The sequence below is a fragment of the Lethenteron reissneri genome, chromosome 69 (genome assembly GCF_015708825.2).
Source record: "Lethenteron reissneri isolate LAM-NWPU_2019-01 chromosome 69, ASM1570882v1, whole genome shotgun sequence".
Classification (NCBI taxonomy): domain Eukaryota; kingdom Metazoa; phylum Chordata; class Hyperoartia; order Petromyzontiformes; family Petromyzontidae; genus Lethenteron; species Lethenteron reissneri.
Genome location: NC_083847.1, coordinates 8,916,334 through 8,931,379, shown reverse-complemented (window position 1 = coordinate 8,931,379; position 15,046 = coordinate 8,916,334). Strand labels below are relative to the sequence as shown.

The 15,046-nt window shown below is 48.3% G+C and overlaps 1 protein-coding gene across 1 annotated transcript in view; it reads left to right on the top strand.

Annotated features, from left to right (window-relative positions):
• LOC133360503 (zinc finger protein 235-like) overlaps positions 1-14,478 on the top strand; it is a 28,971-nt gene extending 14,493 nt beyond the window's left edge. Inside the window, exon 2 of the mRNA XM_061579266.1 lies at positions 7,750-14,478. Within this exon, the coding sequence (XP_061435250.1) occupies positions 7,750-8,827 (1,078 nt within the window). The 3' untranslated portion in view covers positions 8,828-14,478. The remainder of the gene's footprint in view (positions 1-7,749) is intronic.
• Positions 14,479-15,046: the final 568 nt, after the last annotated feature.

The following is a 15,046-nucleotide window of genomic DNA, read 5'->3' as shown; positions in this document are numbered from 1 at the left end:
GAAAGAACCAGCAATAAGGATTTGCCACACCGGAAAGGAAATTGGCAGAGGTAAATGACGTCACGCGCAGCCGCATGGTGACATGACGTCACCACTAGCGCGGGACACCACCACTCGGGAGTCTCACGCCGATGACGTCACGCGCAGCCGCATGGTGACATGACGTCACCACCAGCGCAGGACACCACCGTTCAGACGTCTCACGCCGATGACGTCACGCGCAGCCGCATGGTGACATGACGTCACCAGCAGCGCGGGACACCGCCGCTCGGGCGTTTCACGCCGATGACGTCACGCGCAGCCGCATGGTGACATGACGTCACCAGCAGCGCAGGACAACACCGCTCGGGCGTTTCACGCCGATGACGTCACGCGGAGTAGTGTGTTGCCTCCAAAACGTCGTGATTTTTTGTTTTATTTTATTTTCATTAATTTTGATGTTTTACCTACGTGACTTTACCGAAAACACCTAAGAATATGAGAGTGTTCTTATTTGTTCCATCTTATTTACCGGATCCCTGGTCTATCCTGCCGACTTAATTACATCATCAGCGCTCAGCAGCGTCACTATTGTGTTGTGAGTGCCACCATCCCCCCCACCAACAGCCCCGCACACTTCCCCCCCACCAACAGCCCCGCCCACTCCCCCCACCAACAGCCCCGCCCACTCCCCCCACCAACAGCCCCGCCCACTTCCCCCCACCAACAGCCCCGCCCACTTCCCCCCCACCAACAGCCCCACCCGCTTCTCCCCCCACCAACAGCCCCGCCCACTTCCCCCCACCAACAGCCCCACCCGCTTCCCCCCACCACCACCAACAGCCCCACCCGCTTCCCCCCCCCACCACCAACAGCCCCACCCGCTTCCCCCCACCAACAGCCCCGCCCGCTTCCCCCCACCAACAGCCCCGCCCACTTCCCCCCCACCAACAGCCCCGCCCACTTCCCCCCACCAACAGCCCCGCCCGCTTCCCCCCCCCACCACCAACAGCCCCGCCCGCTTCCCCCCACCAACAGCCCCGCCCACTTCCCCCCACCAACAGCCCCACCCACTTCCCCCCACTAACAGCCCCGCCCACATCACCCCCCCACCAACAGCCCCGCCCACTTCCCCCCACTAACAGCCCCGCCCACTTCCCCCCCCCCCCACCACCAATAGCCCCGCCCACTTCCCCCCCACCTAAAGCCCCGCCCACTTCCCCCCACCAACAGCCCCACCCACTTCCCCCCCACCAACAGCCCCACCCACTTCCCCCCCCCCACCAACCCTGCCCAGTATAAACCCCTTGACTCTGGCTTATCTCCCACTTCAGTCAAATTTCTTGCTGTGGTTGTCACGCCTGATGATGATTGCTTGTGTTGCTGTGAGTATACTAGTGGGGGTCTACTGATGATGATGATGATGCTGTGAGTGTAATAGTGGAGGTCTACTGATGATGATGATGATTGCTTGTGTTGCAATCGAAACGTCGTGGTTTTTATTTTTTGTATCTTTTATTTTTTTTACCTACGGGACTGTACCGAAAGAACCAAGAGTATAGTGTGAGGCTGTGAGTATACTAGTGGAGGTCTACTGATGATGAGCTGAGTGTGATAGTGGAGATCTACTGATGATGGTGATGCTGTGAGTGTAATAGTGGAGGTCTACTGATGATGATGATGCTGTGAGTGTAATAGTGGAGGTCTACTGATGATGATGATGCTGTGAGTGTAATAGTGGAGATCTACTGATGATGGTGATGCTGTGAGTGTGATAGTGGAGGTCTACTGATGATGATGATGCTGTGAGTGTAATAGTGGAGGTCTACTGATGATGATGAGACTGTGAGTGTAATAGTGGAGGTCTACTGATGATGATGACGCTGTGAGTGTAATAGTGGAGGTCTACTGATGATGATGATGCTGTGAGTGTAATAGTGGAGGTCTACTGATGATGATGATGCTGTGAGTGTAATAGTGGAGGTCTACTGATGATGATGATGATGTGAGTATACTAGTGAGGGTCTACTACTGATGATGATGATGCTGTGAGTGTAATAGTGGAGGTCTACTGATGATGATGATGATTGTTTGTGTTGCAATCGAAACGTCGTGGTTTTTATTTTTTGTATCTTTTATTTTTTTACCTACGTGACTTTACCGAAAGAACCAATAGTATAGTGGTGAGGCTGTGAGTATAATAATGGAGTTCTACTGATGATGATGATGCTGTGAGTGTAATAGTGGAGGTCTACTGATGATGATGATGATGCTGTGAGTGTAATAGTGGAGGTCTACTGATGATGATGATGCTGTGAGTGTAATAGTGGAGGTCTACTGATGATGATGAGACTGAGTGTAATAGTGGAGGTCTACTGATGATGAGGCTGTGAGTGTAAAGTGGAGGTCTACTGATGATGATGAGACTGAGTGTAATAGTGGAGGTCTACTGATGAGGATGATGAGGATGTGAGTGTATTAGTGGAGGTCTACTGATGATGATGAGACTGAGTGTATTAGTGGAGGTCTACTGATGATGATGATGTGAGTGTAATAGTGGAGGTCTACTGATGATGATGCTGTGAGTGTAATAGTGGAGGTCTACTGATGCTGATGATGCTGTGAGTGTAATAGTGGAGGTCTACTGATGATGATGATGCTGTGAGTGTAATAGTGGAGGTCTACTGATGATGATGATGCTGTGAGTGTAATAGTGGAGGTCTACTGATGATGATGAGTCTGTGAGTGTAATAGTGGAGGTCTACTGATGATGATGAGGCTGTGAGTGTAAAGTGGAGGTCTACTGATGATGAGGTTGTGAGTGTAATAGTGGAGGTCTACTGATGCTGATGATGCTGTGAGTGTAATAGTGGAGGTCTACTGATGATGATGAGACTGAGTGTAATAGTGGAGGTCTGCTGCTGATGATGATGCTGTGAGTGTAATAGTGGAGGTCTACTGATGATGATGATGATGCTGTGAGTGTAATAGTGGAGGTCTACTGATGATGATGAGTCTGTGAGTGTAATAGTGGAGGTCTACTGATGAGGATGAGGCTGTGAGTGTAAAGTGGAGGTCTACTGATGCTGATGATGCTGTGAGTGTAATAGTGGAGGTCTACTGATGATGATGATGCTGTGAGTGTAATAGTGGAGGTCTACTGATGATGATGAGACTGAGTGTAATAGTGGAGATCTGCTGATGATGATGATGATGCTGTGAGTGTAATAGTGGAGGTCTACTGATGCTGATGATGCTGTGAGTGTAATAGTGGAGGTCTACTGATGATGATGAGACTGTGAGTGTAATAGTGGAGATCTGCTGATGATGATGATGATGCTGTGAGTGTAATAGTGGAGGTCTACTGATGATGATGATGATGATGCTGTGAGTGTAATAGTGGAGGTCTACTGATGATGATGAGACTGAGTGTAATAGTGGAGGTCTACTGATGATGAGGCTGTGAGTGTAAAGTGGAGGTCTACTGATGATGATGAGACTGAGTGTAATAGTGGAGGTCTACTGATGAGGATGATGAGGATGTGAGTGTATTAGTGGAGGTCTACTGATGATGATGAGACTGAGTGTATTAGTGGAGGTCTACTGATGATGATGATGTGAGTGTAATAGTGGAGGTCTACTGATGATGATGCTGATGATGCTGTGAGTGTAATAGTGGAGGTCTACTGATGATGATGATGCTGTGAGTGTAATAGTGGAGGTCTACTGATGATGATGATGCTGTGAGTGTAATAGTGGAGGTCTACTGATGATGATGAGTCTGTGAGTGTAATAGTGGAGGTCTACTGATGATGATGATGCTGTGAGTGTAATAGTGGAGGTCTACTGATGATGATGATGCTGTGAGTGTAATAGTGGAGGTCTACTGATGATGATGAGTCTGTGAGTGTAATAGTGGAGGTCTACTGATGATGATGAGGCTGTGAGTGTAAAGTGGAGGTCTACTGATGATAAGGTTGTGAGTTTAATAGTGGAGGTCTACTGATGCTGATGATGCTGTGAGTGTAATAGTGGAGGTCTACTGATGATGATGATGCTGTGAGTGTAATAGTGGAGGTCTACTGATGCTGATGATGCTGTGAGTGTAATAGTGGAGGTCTACTGATGATGATGAGACTGTGAGTGTCATAGTGGAGATCTGCTGATGATGATGATGATGCTGTGAGTGTAATAGTGGAGGTCTGCTGCTGATGATGATGCTGTGAGTGTAATAGTGGAGGTCTACTGATGATGATGATGCTGTGAGTGTAATAGTGGAGGTCTACTGATGATGATGAGTCTGTGAGTGTAATAGTGGAGGTCTACTGATGATGATGAGGCTGTGAGTGTAAAGTGGAGGTCTACTGATGATGAGGTTGTGAGTGTAATAGTGGAGGTCTACTGATGCTGATGATGCTGTGAGTGTAATAGTGGAGGTCTACTGATGATGATGATGCTGTGAATGTAATAGTGGAGGTCTACTGATGATGAGACTGAGTGTAATAGTGGAGATCTGCTGATGATGATGATGCTGTGAGTGTAATAGTGGAGGTCTACTGATGCTGATGATGCTGTGAGTGTAATAGTGGAGGTCTACTGATGATGATGAGACTGTGAGTGTAATAGTGGAGATCTGCTGATGATGATGATGCTGTGAGTGTAATAGTGGAAGTCTGCTGCTGATGATGATGCTGTGAGTGTAATAGTGGAGGTCTACTGATGATGATGATGCTGTGAGTAATAGTGGAGGTCTACTGATGATGTGAGTAATAGTGGAGGTCTACTGATGATGATGAGGTTGTGAGTGTAATAGTGGAGGTCTACTGATGATGATGATGCTGTGCGTGTAATAGTGGAGGTCTACTGATGATGATGATGCTGTGAGTGTAATAGTGGAGGTCTACTGATGATGATGATGCTGTGAGTGTAATAGTGGAGGTCTACTGATGATGATGCTGTGAGTGTAATAGTGGAGGTCTACTGATGATGATGATCCTGTGAGTGTAAAGTGGAGGTCTACTGATGATGATGATGATGCTGTGAGTGTAATAGTGGAGGTATACTGATGATGATGAGACTGTGAGTGTAATAGTGGAGATCTGCTGATGATGATGATGATGCTGTGAGTGTAATAGTGGAGGTCTGCTGATGATGATGATGATGCTGTGAGTGTAATAGTGGAGGTCTACTGATGATGAGACTGTGAGTGTAAAGTGGAGGTCTACTGATGATGATGAGGCTGTGAGTGTTGCGATCGGAGTGGCCTTCGAGTCGAGGTCGATTTCGATTCCTTTCACGTTTCTCCGTCTGCTTTACAGAGCCCCTTGGGTATGTGAGCTCGGCAAACAACGACAACGACGTGAATATCGTTGTGAACGAGACAAGTGCGGGGTCCTTAAGGAATATTGCATAGCAGTGAGTGTAGTCTGTGTATACACTAGTCTCACATGAGTTGGACCAGATGACGCCAAAAGGCGCCTTTTTGTGAAACTAGGCTCTAAGGAAAGCTGTCTCGGGTGTGGACCAATCAACTTCAAGGACGGTGCACATTATCAGATTTATGTTTTTTGTTTGCATTATGACTGCAGGTATTGTGGTCTATGCAACCATGACTCCTTGTAAAAAGGTGTGAGTTTTGTTGCCAGATAGAAGGGTAAAAAGCCAATTATATTTTCACTGGCAAATGAGGTTCCAATGGAGGAAATAATCTGTTCCAGAGTATAAGATATATTTTATATGGCATATTGTACATTAATGGGGTTGTATAAAATAATTTAGACACTACTTATTACTAAAATGCATACATAAATTAAAATAAATGCATAAATAAATTGAAATACCTTGCTTGAGAGGAGATGATAGCCTACGAGGATGGTGGTGAGGAAGGGGTGGAGGAGGAGATGATGTTTTTTGGAAGGAGAGTCCCCTTCCATTGACTTCAGGAAGCTGAAATTCTGGGGTTTTTAAATCCTTTATATTAAGTTCGCATGCTTGCTTGCTTGATTGCGTGCTTGCTTGCTTGCTTGCGTGCTTGCGTGCTTGCTTGCTTACGACCGTGCAAATCTTTCGGTCGTTTTTTAACCCACTTCCCGTGATCCAATCGAGCTGACATTTTCCACACAGATTCGTTGTGCGTGACAATTAATGTTACACTTTTTAGGCAAAAAAAAAATTTATTTTACATATATTCAAATAGAACTCATTCTTGGCTTTGGCTGAACGTCACAGTATAAGAGCCCAGAGCGTAACCCCTCCACAGGCCGTGGCGGAGTAGCGCAGTTGGTAGCGCCCTCGCTTCCCATACCAAAGGTCGCGGGATCGATCCCCGCGTCCTCCACAGGCGAATATATTTTTAAATCCTTTATATTAAGTTCGCTGCCACGCATATAAAGGATTTATAGTGAAAAACTTTGTTTTTACGGGTTATACTTATTTCTCTTTCTCTTTTCTGTCCTTTTTCTTGACTTGTACTTGGTTGAGGCTCACCAGGTTTAAGTGTTACTAAAAACCTGTCCATTGAAGTTTGTTTTTGCCTTCTAAGAATGTTCCTGAAGTGTGACATTGTCTGGTCATTCCACACAATACTGTTACGGCTTGTAAGAGCTTGTTAGAGCTGTAACAGTATTGTGTATGCGGGTACTGTACATGGTGACTCATCCCGACCCATACAAGTTCTAGCAAGCGCGTCGTATCCCAAGCAAGACGTCGTATCCCAAGACATTTTTTTTATCGTCAAAACACCACGTATACCAAATTCGACGTATTACAAAGCGGTCATATACCGAGGTATGACTGTAGCTTCATCAGGTGACAGATTTGTGGAGAAGTCTTATCGTTTCGTTCTTTATATAGAGGTGTAGATGTGGTGACCATGCTTCTGCGCTCTTGCACAATGGGGGGGGGGGGGATTATTGAGGCAACGTACATTCTGCATGTGCATTATGCGACCCCTTTGATTTTGTCCTTCCTGTCTTATGTCTTGATTAAAATCGCCCCATTGTGCAAGAGCGCAGAAGCGTGGTTTCAACTCTCCAAACGCCAAGACTTGTTATTAATTAAAAGAGCTCTGATGCCAAGTGTGGTAGGTTTCCTGCCATATGCACTTTGAAAACAACAGTGTATCTATTCTAGATTTGAAGCTTTCGTGACTGCAAGGATTCATACTCTTAGGTTTTTTTCAGTAAAGGCCATTCTGGGAGTATCTGTATTCGCTACCAGGAAAAGTTTCACAGGTTCTTGCCACTTGTCATCCCAAGCCATCTTCTCAATTGACTGCTAATTGTTTTTTGTCCCATGTGATTTTTCAACTTTGGGAAGGCAATGAACACACATATATGTCCTCAGGGAACTCTGACATTCAAAATAGACTATCACATTTTGAAATAGAATTTTGGAAATTACAAATATAGCTACACACCTGGCAACCTGAGTTCGATTCCCACTTATGTCCAACACCACTGAGGATTATCTGAACAGGTCCTGGGCCTTCCATAGATCGACTCGGCCTCAAATGAATAAATGGTGCAGTATGTAAACATTTCCACTGGGGAGAAAACAGTGGCAGGGTGTTGTGCTGGCAACTTTTACCCCCTGTTGTTTCGTTACTCCCTTCATAGGTGCTACTACCAGCACTTGCCCCAAGAGTCTGTTTAGGCTTTAGGGGGGATATTTATATTTTATAATGTGATTCTATATGTTGTGTGTCAGTGCGCTGTGCATGTAATGCGTGTGTGTGTGTGTATTGTGTGCACTGTGTACCTCTATCTGCAGACTCAATCACATGGATCAGACACACTCGGCACAACCTGATGCTAAAAGACACCAATGTGGGCAGTGTCTGTACAACACGGATCACATTGGCAACATGAAGAATCATGAGAGAACACACACTGGAGAAAGGCCCTTCAAGTGCCCCACGTGTGGGAATGGATTTTCCGAGGCAGGATCTCTTAATGTTCATCAGAGAACACACACTGGTGAGAAGCCCTTCAAGTGCACTGTGTGTGTGAAAACATTCACAAATTCAGGAAATCTTATTATTCACCAAAGAACGCACACAGGCGAGAAGCCCTTCAAGTGTACTGTGTGTGGGAAGGCATTTACCCGGTCAGGATATCTTAATATTCACCAGAGAACACACACAGGCGAAAAGCCCTTCAAGTGCACTGTGTGTGGGAATGCGTTTAACCAGTCAGGATCTCTTCGTATTCACCAGAAATCACACACAGGTGAAAAGCCCTTCAAATGCACTGTGTGTGGAAAGGCATTTACATGGCCAGCAGATCTTCATATTCACAAGAGAACACACACAGGCGAGAAGCCCTTCAAGTGCTCTGTGTGTGGGGACACATTTATAAAGTCTTCACATCTTCGCAATCATCAAAGAATACATACAGGAAAAAAACCCTTCAAGTGCACTGTGTGTGGTAAAGCATTTGCACGGTCAGGAGTCCGGAACAAGCATGAGAAGATCCACAAGGAGAAAAAAGTAAAATCACCAAGTGAAATTCAGAGTGTTGCTATGAGCTTATCTATCGTGAAACAAGAACCAGAAGAAAAATCCAGCTTTGCATCGTGGCCAGAAGTGAAGGTGAAATGTGAAGAAGTGAAGCTGGAATGTGAAGAAATGAAGCTGGAATGTGAAGAAGTGAAAGTGAAATGTGAAATATTAAAGGTGAAAAGTGAAGTGAAATGTGAAGATGAAGATTCGACTTCAGGACCCAACCTCCAGGTGCATGGTGGCAACGTGAAGCAGGAGGAGGATTCGGACTGTAAGGGAGAGGGAGGCGATCCCCAGAAGTTTGTGGATGTGGAGGTGTGGGTCGACTTTTTGGAAAAAGCAGAATAGGAGGGCCCTGCACATGTGAAGTGTAGTCCGGGAAGATCTGTAACCAAGAGTGACACAAAAAAGTTCCATAGCATTCACCTTATTTACAGACTCGGCGGCACCGAGCCAGTTATCATAACCTGGGGCAAAGCCCTGGACAGGGATTAAGTATGAAACTCAAATATGCTTGTCCAGTTTATCATAATATGAGGCAAAGCCCTGAACAATCAGTGACTGGCAAGGAATGTGGATCAGGGTATAAGAGACGAGAGCAAGAGAGGTGAGTTCTGGATGCGGAGTGCTGAAGCCTGGTGTACTACCTGCTGTAAGACCTGAGACGTTACCTGTGGGTCATCTAAAAACGACACTTTCTGAGCATGATGTGAGCTAAATCCTTTCATCTGGTGGCCTTGATGGGATCATGTTTCAAGGACACTGCATAGTGGGTTCAGCAGGAGACTCCGGGGGAGAGGAGGAACAGCAGCAGGTGGAGACTCAGAATCCTGGGGAACCCCACCAGCTGAGCTCTCTCCATGCGCCCAAGAGGATACTCACCAGGACTCTTGAAGACCTGGATGCTGACATGGCTGGCCAGAAAATAAACACCACCGAGGGGCAAAGGAAGATGGCCCCAAATCTACGACAGGGTCAGTTGTTTGGCCAAGATGATGACGATTCTTGTGAGATAGCTGACGTGAAGGGGCCTTCTCGACACATCGCCCCAGCGGTCTCCAGAGAGGTGCATCCCTCATTGAGGATAGTTGCGCGGCTCCCCACCAAGCTCGCCACGTCTCCGTTTGTGACGGTCCTGGCCAGGAGGTGCGCTGCAGACACTGGAAGCCGGGGCCCATCAGGAGGAGAGCACGGAGGACTAGCAGCCACCCCCATTGCAGGTGGAGGTTGTGACCCCTCAGCAGTGCCTCTCGGGCCTGCGAGCAGGGGCGGCTGAGTTCAACCCACAGTGATTGAATAGAGTTTGTTAGGTGATTCGGATCTGCGTATCACGCTCAGGACTGGCGGGAATTTGAGTCTTTTAAATCACTTGCCACCGTCCTCAACGATGAAGCTCTCAGCGTCAATTCAAAGGCCAATTCGATTCCAAGTCAGCATTGGCTTATTGGGGAATCCTCATGCTCGCCAGGAAAGCCTTCCCAAAAGTCGACAAGAACATCGACTACATGGTAGCCGAGCATCTTGTTAGTTACACCAGGAGGACTGATATCCTCCTGTCCATCACAAGTGCTTCTCTATGGGTCGCTCAGAATATACGAGAGTATGAAGACCGAAGGGGCCCAGTGCAGATCCTAGCCCAAGTTGGGGAGGTGACAAGCACAACAACAGGGAACATCTCCACAGGAGTTGGAAGGCACAAGGCAACACCCGATGCTGCAGCTCCAGAGACAATAGGGACAATTTTCCTCAGAAGCTGGAAGAAGTGGTGGCTGCTGCCATCTGGAGATTGGTCTGCAGCGCAGAGGGAGCCGACACATTACCCATGAAGATGGCCATCAAGGAACTCGGGGACCCGAAGCCAGACCCAGGGTCCAGTAATCTACCACTGCTATGGCCAAGGAGGCTACATCGTCATCAGGTGGCAAACCGATTCTGCTCCACCTGGGTTTTCTTCTCGTGAACCACGGCCGACTACTTCTGCAGATGGAACCCAGGCGAGTTGTGGCATCTCGGGCCCCCAGCGACATCCAACACATTCACAATCACAGGGTCCCACGAGCCATACCAGACACCAATGTAACATCACCTACACGGCCAGGACCAATACCCCATGATGAACATAATCATCCATAGCCCATGTCGAGAACTCTAGCACAGGTTAGCCAGATGGTTGGTGGGACCTCGGGGACATCACTGTTCACAGGCTTCGTGGGAGGGGTCAATGTATGGATTCTGGTAGACACAGGGGCAGCGGTGACCATTATGTCCACACGTGTTTTTGACATACTGCCACCCAGAGTCCAAAAACTACACCCTGTACACACCCAATACATAGCAGCTAAGGGGTGGTCTATGGGAATACTGGGGAAGGTGGAGGCCTCTGTGCATTGGAGGACTGTCCTTTTCAGGACCGATATTAGTCTCCAGCACACGGTGCCCTGCCTATTAAGGACAGATTTTCGAAGGAAAATACCCCTAAAAATACACATCGGATACTGCCTCTATATATAAAAATACACCATCGGATACTGCCTCTTTCTTAAAACCAACGAACCAAAGGACAGCAAAGCCGCATTACATGCTCTCATAAGTCAGGACATAACCATTCCACCTTAAGTAAAAACACTCATTCCAGTTCGCTGCCGCACACCTCTCGCCGCAAACCGATCAAACTCGCACCTCATCATTATGCCGGTCACCAAAACCATTGAACAACATGCGTTGATAGCTGCAGATACATTACTTAGGAGGGATCAACAACTATTTATACAGGTGCGTAATACCACTGAGACGCACACTAAGGTACATGCAGGGACCCTGATTGCAACCATTGCCCCCTTACTTACTGGGCTGCACAGTCACTGGCCCGCCATAGTAGGGGCCGTTCAACAACCAGAATCCAAACACAATGATGGATGGATGGACACTATGTCCTTGTGGAACGCGGAGGTAGCTGGACAGGAATTTAACCACCTTCGCCAATTATTGCATGAGTATTTAGACATTTTTAGCCGGTGCACTTATGACATTGGACGGACCTCTGTCCTAAAACACCACATCAAGACAGGAGATGCCGCTCCGATTCGATTAAATTCCCACACGATGAGCCCCAAGGAAAAGGCACAAATCCAAGAGTGTGCAGGAATTACTCTAGACAAAAATCACCTGAGGTACTGGTGAAAAAATCTAATGGGTCCTCCCGATTCTGTGTTGACTTCCAGTGCCTCAACAACATCACTCTAGTGGATCTGTATCCTTTCCCAATGATAGATGGCTCTCTGGATACCTTCTCTGGGCCCATATTTTTCAGCACCTTGTCCTGCAGATTTTGGCAAATGCCACTAGCGAACGAGTCAAGACCAAAAAAACTTTTTCGGACACCACAGGGCCTATTTGAATTCAATGATCTTCTAATAAGCTTAAATACAGCCCCCACAACCTTTCAGAGGTTGATGGAATTTGTTAGGTTTCCACTGGTTGATATACCTAGACGACGTCAGAGTGTTCAGTCAGACAGTCGATGAACATCTGAACCGCTTGCGACAGGTTTTCACCAGGGTGAGGGATGCACATTTGAAGTCCAAAGCCTATAAAATGTTGTTAGGGCCGCTGGCCCCCGGGTCCCCTCCCGACAAGGGGCCAGCCAGAGGGGGCCCGCCGTCCCCGGACTGCTCACTCGCGTGAGAGCTGCCGCTGCGCAGGTCCTCGCTGGCGGAAGAAGGGCTGCCGCTCGCCGGCTCTCCTCCCTGAGCCGCACCCCCGCGAGTCCGCGGATCCTGCCTGTGAGGCATAGCTCGGGGCTGGCGCACGGCTGCCTGGAAACACTCTGTTGCTTCCCCAGCCAATCAAACGCGACGTCTCCGCTCGCACAATCCCGCGCACCAATCACACGCGCTGAATGAGGGGTCAGGGGTCGGAGGGCAAATGACGTCACTCGCGCACGTGTGGCCGCCGGGGGTGTAATAGAACTCGTTTAAAGGGCCGTGGGACAGGTGTTCGAAGTGGGTGTGAGCCCTCACGCAGCACGGGTATCCACGGCTACCGAACGGAGCATGCACCCGCGGAAGCACCGACCACCCACGTTACGAGCGCACACACACATAGCACCAAGCGTTTTCCACACGCTCACAGAATTCACACGAGGCTGTGACCAATTACTCAGCGTGCACCCACGAAAGCGCCAACCGTACACGTACGAGCGTACACACACAGCACCACGCGCTTTCCACACGCTCGCAGAGTTCACACGAGGCTGTGATCAATTACTCAGCGTGCACCCGCATAAGCGCCGACCGCACACGTACGAGCGTGCGCACACACACAGCACCACGGGCAATGCCATTTAATACAGACGTCCATCAAGTACTTGGGCCACATTGTAAGTGCCAACAGAGTTGCCACTGATCCCCCAAAAACAGAATGCGTACACAATTGGCCAAAACCCACATCAGTCACAGCGTATGCATGTTCGTAAGCTTTGTCTCCAATTACCACTACTTCGTACCTTAATTCGCATCAATTGCTAAACCACTAAATGCCATTGCAGGCTAAAATCTGATATTCGTATGGGGCCCATAACAACAAGACTCCTTCGCCTAATTTCTCTCGTATAGGTGCTCCGCCACTCGCATATCCAGATTTCTCCCTGCCATTTATCTGAGATAAAAACGCCGGCGACATTGGGGTGGGTGCAGTCCTCTCCCAAATACGGGGCGGTCATGAGATGGTTATCGCATATGGGAGCAGGGTCGTGTTAGCATCAGGATGATGCTACTGTGTTACTCGTAAAGAACTACTAGCCATGGTGCATTTCGTTCAACAATTTACGCTTTATTTACATGTCAAAAAATCACTTAGGTCAGAACACGCCGCCCTGAATTATACCCTTCGAATCGACCAGCCTTCAAGCCAATTAGCTAGATGGGTTTAAAAACTACAGGAGTTCACATAACACATTCCTGCGGAGGGAGCTGGTAGGAACGTTGGGTTGCTTGGTCAATGGCCAGGGTCAACGGCGGTGTGGTGTATTCCGCAAATATGGCGGACTGTGAGGGCGGGCACAAGCTGGCGTGAGTAGGTTAAACGTTGAATTTTATAAGGGCACCACGGGGTGACCAGCCCCTCCCTGTCCCACCCCTCCCACCCCCACCTAGCCCCTCCTCACCCTCCCCACCCAGCCCCTCCCTGCATGACGGACGGACACAATAATCCCCTGTGGGCTGGTGGAACCAGTGGGTTCCTCCCAGTATGATATTGTACATCAGAAGGGGCTCAAACATTTAAATGTCGATGATGCTCTATCTCGCTTGCCCCTCACAAATCTACGTGCAGCCATGAAGGGGCAGCGACGCGCAGGCCCCTTCATACACAGATAGTGGATACTCTTGCACCAGTACAGACCATGGCGATGGGTGAACCACCTGCCTGTTACTGACCATGATCTAGGATTCACCAGGGCTGATTGAATTAGCCTGCAAGGCCAGGACACCTCCCTCAGGTGTTTAGCCGAAACACCCCACTATGTTAGGCCAGCCTACAGCACCGGGAAAGGCTTCCCACAACTTTGTACAGGACAAACTGTTAATGTGGTGGGACACGCAGTTACAGCGAACCCGGATAAATGTGCCTTCTCTTGTCCGAAAAACTTTTTCGACCATGTCCATGGGGAAAAATTGCTCTACCTAGAATATAAAAAGACCCCAGAAACATGCCAGAAGCATTACTTCTGGGGAGCCCTGAGTACGGATATACGCCCATGCACACGCCCGAACCTACTGCCGCGAAAACCTCAAGTTCTGCTACAGTCCATTTATGTATCCCGTGTGAACAAAATAGTTGCTCTTGACATGTTACGGATGTTTCCACACACTTCGAGGGGGAATACATATATCTTTGTCGGGATTGAACACCTCACCAGATAGCCTGTGGTCTTGGCCCTCCCCGACCAAATGGCCAAGTCCATAGCAGAAGCATTCTTAAATGGCTATGTCGTTGACAAGGGCACCAGAAAGATATGAACTTCACTCTATCACCTGCAAACAGATGGCATGGTAGAGGGGATGAACAGGACTCTGCCGTTCATGCTGTCCCACGTCGTCAACAACACACACAGACTGGGACCTACATATTCCTGCAGCCCTCTCTGCATACTGCCTGGCTCCTCATGCGTCGACTGGCGACTCACCATTTTCCCGACTATACGGTTGAGAGCCAACTCTCCCTTTGAAGGAGAAATTGGCAGACATTTCTGTCCATGTGTCCTTGTGACCGCAGTCCATGCACAGCATGCTGTCACATTGGTACGAGGTGCACGAATGGCCAATGTCAGCCTCATTGCCTTCCCAATTGCAAAATAAAAAAAGGCCGGGCTACACGGCTAATGTGCCGACCTTTCACCCCAGGGACACGGCATGGCTTCCCTACCCCCAGGTCTCTCCACATACTTCACCAAAGCTGGATAAGCTCTGGTAAGGGCCGGTCAAGGTCCTTAAAGTATTATGCCCACAATGTGCTTTAATTCAGTGGGGACGTCGTAAGTGGTACGTCTGTAATAAAAGGACTCGAACA